An 8,291-nucleotide genomic window follows, 5' to 3' on the forward strand; every position below is an offset into this window, starting at 1 on the left:
TCGGAAGCAAGCAGGAGTGGCCATACTCATATTGAATAAAATCAACTTCAAACCTAAGTTAATCAAAAGGGATAAAGAAGGACACTATATACTGTTAAAAGGAACCATCCACCATCAAGACATAACAATTATCAATTTGTATGCACCAAACAATGGTGCTGCAACGTTCATAAAACAAACTCTCCTCAAGTTCAAGAGTCAAATAGACCACAACACAATAATTATGGGTGACTTCAACACACTGCTCTCGCCATTAGACAGATCCTCTAGACAAAAGCTGAATAAAGATACTATAGAACTCAATAACGCAATCAATAGACTTAACCGACATATATAGAATATATCAACCATCATCAAGTGGACACACGTTCTTCTCAGCAGTACATGGATCCTACTCAAAGACAGACTATATATTATGCCATAGGGCAACCCTCAGTAAATATAAAGGTGTGAAGATAATACCATGCACCATATCTGACCATAATGGAATGAAACTGGAAATCAATGATAAAAGAAGGAAGGAAAAATCCTGCATCACCTGGAAAATGAACAATATGTTACTGAATGATCAATGGGTTACAGAAGATATAAAGGAGGAAATAAAAAAATTCTTAGAGATAAACAACAATACAGACACAACATACTGGAATCTATGGGACACAATGAAAGCAGTTTTAAGAAGGAAATTCATTTCCTGGAGTTCATTCCTCAAAAAAAAGAAAAAAACCAACAAATAAATGAACTCACACTACATCGTAAAACCCTAGAAAAGGAAGAGCAAAACAACAGCAAATGTAGTAGAAGACAAGAAATAATTAAAATCAGAGTGGAAATCAACGAAATTGAAACAAAAAAAAAAAACATTGAAAAAATTGATAAAACTAAAAGTTGGTTCTTTGAAAAAATAAATAAGATCGACAGACCCTTAACCATGCTAACGAAGAGAAGAAGAGAGAGGACACAAATTACTAACATACGGGATGAAAAAGGCAATATCACAACAGACACTACTGAAATACAGAAGATAATTAGAAAGCATTTGGAAAACCTATATTCCAATAAAATAGAAGATAGTGAAGATATCAATAAATTTCTTAAGTCATATGATCTGCCCACATTGAGACAGGAAGACACACACAATTTAAACAGACCAATAACAAAGGAAGAAATAGAAGAGGCCATCAAAAAACTACCAACCAAGAAAAGCCCTGGACCGGATGGGTATACAGCGGAGTTTTACAAAACCTTCATAGAAGAATTAATACCAATACTTTTGAAGCTATTTCAAGAAATAGAAAAAGAAGGAGCTCTTCCAAATTCATTCTATGAGGCCAACATCACCCTGATCCCGAAACCAGACAAAGACACTTCAAAGAAAGAAAACTACAGACCAATATCTCTAATGAACCTAGATGCAAAAATTCTCAATAAAATCCTGGCGAATTGAATACAAAAGCATATCAAAAAAATTGTGCACCACGATCAAGTAGGATTCATCCCTGGGATGCAAGGCTGGTTCAATATACAGAAATCAATAAATGTTATTCGCCACATCAATTGACTTAAAGATAAGAACCATATGATCATCTCCATAGATGCAGAAAAAGCATTCGACAAACTACAGCATCCCACTATGTTCAAAACACTAGAAAAACTAGGGATAACAGGAACTTACCTCAACATTGTAAAAGCTACATATGCTAAGCCTCAGGCTAGCATCATTCTAAACGGAGAAAAAAATGAAGGCATTCCTTCTAAAATCTGGAACAAGACAGGGATGCCCTCTCTCACCACTTCTATTCAATTTAGTTCTTGAAATACAAGCCAGAGCAATTAGACAGACAAAAGAAATTAAAGGAATAAAAATAGGAAAAGAAGAACTTAAATTATCACTATTTGCAGATGATATGGTAATATATCTAACAGACCCAAAAGGGTCTACAAAGAAACTACTAGAGTTAATAAATGAATTCAGCAAAGTGGCAGGATATAAAATCAACACACATAAACCAAAGGCATTCCTGTATATCAGCAACAAAACTTCTGAAATGGAAATGAGGAAAACCACTCCATTCACAACATCCTCAAAAAAAAAAAATAAAATACTTGGGAATCAACCTAACAAAAGGGGTGAAAGATTTATACAATGAAAACTACAGAACCCTAAAGAGAGAGATAGAAGATCTTAGAAGATGGAAAAATGTACCCTGTTCATGGATAGGCAGAACTAACATCATCAAAATGGCAATATTACCAAAAGCTCTCTATAGGTTTAATGCAATGCCAATCAAAATCCCAACGGCATTTCTTGTAGAAATAAGAAAAGAAAGCAATCATGAAATTCATATGGAAAAACAAAAGACCCAGAATAGCAAAAGCAATTCTAGGCAGGAAGTGTGAATCTGGAGGTATATAGATACCAGATTTCAAACTGTACTACAGAGCAATAGTAACAAAAACAGCATGGTACTGGTACCAAAACAGGCGGGTGGACCAATGGTACAGAATAGAGGACACAGAGACCAATCCACAAAACTACAACTTTCTTATATTTGATAAAGGGGCTAAAAGCATGCAATGGAGGAAGGATAGCATCTTCAACAAATGGTGCTGGGAAAACTGGAAATCCATATGCAACAAAATGAAGCTGAACCCCTTTCTCTCGCCATGCACAAAAGTTAACTCAAAATGGATCAAAGAGCTTGATATCAAATCAGAGACTCTGTGCCTGATAGAAGAAAAAGTTGGATCCAATCTACATATTGTGGGGTTGGGCTCCAAATTCCTTTATAGGACACCCATAGCCCAAGAGTTAATAAGAAAAAGAAACAAATGGGACTTACTCAAACTAAAAAGTTTTTTCTCAGCAAGAGAAAGAATAAGAGAAGTAAATAGGGAGCCAACATCCTGGGAACAAATCTTTACTCCTCACACTTCAGATAGAGCCCTAATTTCCAGAATATACAAAGAACTCAAAAAATTAGACAATAAGATAACAAATAACCCAATCAACAAATGGGCCAAGGACCTGAACAGACACTTCTCAGAGGAGGATATACAATCAATCAATAAGTACATGAAAAAATGCTCACCATCTCTAGCAGTCAGAGAAATGCAAATCAAAACCACCCTAAGATACCATCTCACTCCAGTAAGATTGGCAGCCATTATGAAGTCAAACAACAATAAGTGCTGGCAAGGATGTGGGGAAAAGGGTACACTTGTACATTGCTGGTGGGACTGCAAATTGGTGCGGCCAATTTGGAAAGCAGTATGGAGATTACTGGGAAAGCTGGGAATGGAACCACCATTTGACCCAGCTATCACCCTTCTTGGACTATTCCCTGAGGACCTTAAAAGAGTGTAAAAAAAAAAAAACCAGCATGGATTAGCACCAAAACAGACATGTAGACCAATGGTACAGAATAGAGGTCACAGATACTAACCCACAAAATTAAAATTATCTTATATTAGATAAAAGTGCTAAGAACATGCATTGGAGAAAAGATAGCCTCTTTAACAAATGGTATTGGGAAAACTGGAAAAATGAAAATTTTCACCATGAACAAAACTCAACTCAAAATGGATCAAGGACTTAGGAATACAATCAGAGACCTTGCTTCTAACAGAAGAAAAAGTAGGCCCTAATCTCCATCATGTGGGATTAGACCCCAACTTCCTTAATAAGACTCCTATAGCATAAGAATTAAAAATCAAGAATCAATAAATGGGATGAATTCAAACTAAAAAGTTTCTTCTCAGCAAAAGAAACAATCTGTGAAGTGAATAGACAGCCTACATCTTGGGAGCAAATCTTTACCCCTCACACATCAGATACAGCACTAATCACTAGGGTATATAAAGAACTCAAAAAGCTAAACACCAAAAAATAAACAAATAAATAAATAAATAACCCAATCAATAAATGGGCCAAGGACCTGAAGTGACACTTCTCAGAAGATGATTTTACAATCAATCAACAAATACATGAAAAAATGTTCATCATCACTAGGAATTAGAGAAATGCAAATCAAAACCACTCTTAAGATTTCATCTTACTACAGTCAGAATGGCAGATATTATGCATACAAACAACAATAAGTGTTGGCAAGGATCTGGGGAAAAAGGTACTCTTATACACTGCTGGTGGGACTGCAAACTGGTGCAGCCAATATGGAAAGCAGTTTGGAGATTTCTTGGAAAACTGGGAATGGAACCATTTGACCCAGCTGTCCCTCTCCTTGTTCTATACCCAAAGGACTTAAAAACAGCATACTACAGGGACACAGCCACATCAATGTTTATAGCAGCACAATTCACAATAGCTAAACTGTAGAACCAACCTAGATACCTTTCAGTAGATGAATGGATAAAAAAAAATGTGGCATATATACACAATGGAATATTACTCAGCAATAAAATAGAATAATATCATGGCATTTGCAGGATATGGATAGAGTTAGAGAAGATAATGGTAAGTGAAGTTAGCCAATCCCCAAATCCAAATGCCGAAGGTTTTCTTTAATATAAGGAGGCTGATTCGTAGTGGGATAGGGAGAGAGAGCATGGGAGGAATAGATGAACTCTAGATAGGGTAGAGGGGTTGGAGGGGAAGGGAGGGGGCATGGGATAATTAATGATGGTGGAATGTGATGATCATTATACAAAGTACAGGTATGAATTACGAATTGGTGTGAATATACTATGTATACAACCAAAGATATGAAAAATTATGCTCTATATATGTAATAAGAATTATAATACATTCTGCTGTCATATTAAAAAAATACTAAGCTGCAAAAAAAAAGAATCACCGATAATGAAAAGATCATTATAGTGGTTTAATGGATTTGAATGACTGTATGGTGAATGTTTTTGAATATTCCCTGAAATATGTAAGTAATTTCAGTGTTACCATTTGGAGGCACCTATATGAAAATTCTATTCACCAGATTTAAAAACTGGGGGATATTATAAAATTGAGGGATACTGTGTGAATGAAAAAAATTAATTGCAATGTAACAGGGCTTGTTCATAACTATGCATTTTAATATTCAATTCTTAAATGCTAAACAAAAATATTTAAAACCCCTATACATTTTATATATATATACACACACACACGTGTATACATATATGTTATATGGATTATATGTATATATTAACATAGACTGGTGACTGCTGTTTTAAGGAAAAGTCAAACACTAAAATTTGAGGCTTTGGGACTAGGGAGGTTGTTCAGTGGTAGAGTACTTGCCTTGCATGCATGAGGCCCTGGGTTCGAGCCTCAATGCCCAGAAAAAAATAATCATTTTTTTCTCTTTTGGAGGCTTCAATTCTAGTTCAGTTATTTTTGGAACTTCAACTTGAACATTATAATTTGGTTAGAAATAGACTCTTAAATTTAGTGTAAACATGAGATGTATTTTTAGATTCTGGCTTTCAAAGTGCATATCAGAAAACAACCATTAAAAAATTATATATATATCTCATATATACATATACCATTCCCTGGAAAGAGGGGCAGTTTATTTCCTGTCCTCTTGAATACACACAAAATATGTACCTAGTTTTAACCAAAGGAATACAGCAGAAATCTCTCTCTCTCTCACTCTCACTCTCTCTCTCTCTCTCTCTCTCTCTCACACACACACACACACACACAGACAGATTTGTTGAAATCTCACAAATTTCTATGAAGGCCGAGGAAGGGCCTTATTGTATAAATGCAATGAAAGTAAAGTGTAAACATTATGAACATGAAAATGAACTGTTCCTCATCACAAAAGAACAGGAGCTGTCTCTTAACTATTAATTATCACTGACATCAAATTTGGATAGTAAAGAAACACTGAAAGTTAAAAGACTTAGATACTAAGGTGAAGTCAGGGATATATAATTCTTTACTTCAGGATAAACAAATCCCATTATCTATTTCTGACTAGACAAATTCTGTGATTGTCCCTTAATGGAAGAAGACGTTACCAATCAGCAAAACAGAATTAAGTCTGAATATTGGGGGAAAAATTCATTCAAATACAGTCATTTTAAATTTGGCAACAATATGGAAAACTGAATTAAGGACAAAGCATCAACAATCTACATTGTAAACATCAGTTTGCTTATTAAAGACCAATCAATGTGGGCTGTACTGCCTATAACAAGAAGGTTTAGATTCCAATGGTCCTAAATTGCACAGGACAAACTGATTGGAGCCAAAGACTTATTTTTCTTTTTTTGGTACTCTTGTTTCTGCACCCTTACCAAAATTTTTATTATGTGCTGCACTATTATTTATTTTTTAATTTTTCTCTTGCTCTTATTCATATTTTCCCCCATTATTCTTATTGGTGAATTATAGTTGAACAAAATGATGGGATTTGTAGTTATATATTCATACATGCACACAATGTAACAATACAGTTTGGCCAATATCATTCTCCAACTGCCCAATTATTTGGCTACAAAATGGTTTACATTATAATCATCAAACATTTAGGGAGGAAATTAGTCATAAAATAACTAAAGCAGAATAATACCCTGTTTCTACCATTGTGTACACACTTATCTGTAGGGAGGGTGGCTTTTAAAATTTTACAACCTATCCAGTAAAAATTCGAAAAGAAAATAGTGGACAAACCTGAAAGTATAGCTTCTTTGAAATACCGCAGCACATGGGTGAACTTGCTGATATCATTCACCACCTCCTTGATGTGGTCCTGATCAAAGTGGAGCTGGAACTTATGGACTGGGGCCCCACTTCAGAAGTCGTTACTTGAGTAGAGAGTTGGCCTGATGTCCAAACATGTTTTTTCTTAGCCTTTTTCTTTTTGTGAGCAATCATACCCTCATTTGATAATCAGAAAAACTTAAATCCTTAAGGGGGCAAGAAATAAACACAAAAAAGAGAAACACAAATACTACATAAGCCAGGGAAACATATTAGGTCTTCACAAATTGCCCACACTCCACCTTAGTATTCTATTTTTAATTTGTAAAAACAAATGAATAGAACACTGTACTATGAAAAATAGCTTCCATTTACTAAGTCTGTAATCCTGATAATGCCCAATATGAAAACTATCATTCTTTTCACTTCACAAGTGAGGAATCTGAGGTTTAGAGGTTTAAAAAATATGTCTAGGCTCTCAACTGATAAATGATGAAATTCGAGTTAAATCTAGATCTGCCCTAACTTCCTCAATTCCTAAGGTACAGAATATTTTTAATTGTAAAAATTGTTCTGAAACATCACTTAGTAGGTCACATCTTCTCTCTATTACATCACCTTCAAGAATAAAGATGAAATATGGGCTCTGAAAAAAGAGATGTGTTTTAAAATCTTCCTCTATCATTTACTATATGATCTAAGAAGCTGTTAATCACCTCTACACTTTGGTATGTTCATTTATAAAATCAGAGAAACATCCTGACAACACCTACCTCAGGAGCTTATTTTACAGAATTAAATGAGACAATAGTATATAAGTATCCACTGAGCACATAAAAGTAGTTCAATTTTCTCTAGTGATATATAAATACATACATGTACACATACACGCTGACATTTTGGGTTATTAAATTTCATGAAGAACATTTTTTATTGAAAACAAGTTCTAAGGATACCCCTTAACCTGATGTATCCTGGCTGAACAAATAAATGTCATATTATCAGAGCAATATTTCTGGTAATTTAAAGATGGAATAATGAACAGGCAATGTTTTAGAATAAAAAAAATTTTAGATTTGAATCCCGGAAAATCCTAATATTTTCTAGATGTGTGACTTATACAATTTACTCCCAGGTTGTGTGAAGATTAAAAGGCATCACAAAATTTAAAAATTTTGTGTTAAAACATCTAATCCTGGCCTGCTGAGACTCAAGAGAATCTTGGTGTGTTTCTTCTTCATCCTTATTTTAACTTTCCCATTTTTTTTAAATTTCTTGAAATCAAAAAGCAAACAACTTGTTAGCCCAAGCATGATCATTAAAAGATTTTTCAAATATTTTGTCTTAAATATTTGGATATTTTCAAAATGTAAAATGACTAAGGACTCCTATGAATTCACAGTAGAAAGTTTTATGTAATATTTTCATCATTTGTAAGATACAAATGTAATAGTACTGTACCATGTACTATTACACCATGCCCAATTCCACAGATTTGGTTTCTCCCTGGGATTACAGTTCTCTAGTCTATCCCGTTCTATTTCTGCCTCTCCCACACTAGTGAATTGTCATTTCTTGTCTGAGCTACTGCACTAATTTCCTAATGATCGTTCCACAACCA

At 34.4% G+C, this 8,291-nt stretch overlaps 1 protein-coding gene across 1 annotated transcript in view; it reads right to left on the minus strand.

The window, feature by feature from the left end:
• The window catches only part of LOC113177432 (rho GTPase-activating protein 29-like), a 64,306-nt gene extending 57,462 nt beyond the window's left edge, over window positions 1-6,844 (minus strand). The window contains 2 exon segments of the mRNA XM_026381966.2: window positions 6,641-6,730; window positions 6,733-6,844. Coding sequence (XP_026237751.2) covers window positions 6,641-6,730; window positions 6,733-6,844 — 202 coding nt within the window.
• Window positions 6,845-8,291: the final 1,447 nt, after the last annotated feature.

This window comes from Urocitellus parryii, chromosome 11, assembly GCF_045843805.1.
Source record: "Urocitellus parryii isolate mUroPar1 chromosome 11, mUroPar1.hap1, whole genome shotgun sequence".
Lineage (NCBI taxonomy): Eukaryota > Metazoa > Chordata > Mammalia > Rodentia > Sciuridae > Urocitellus > Urocitellus parryii.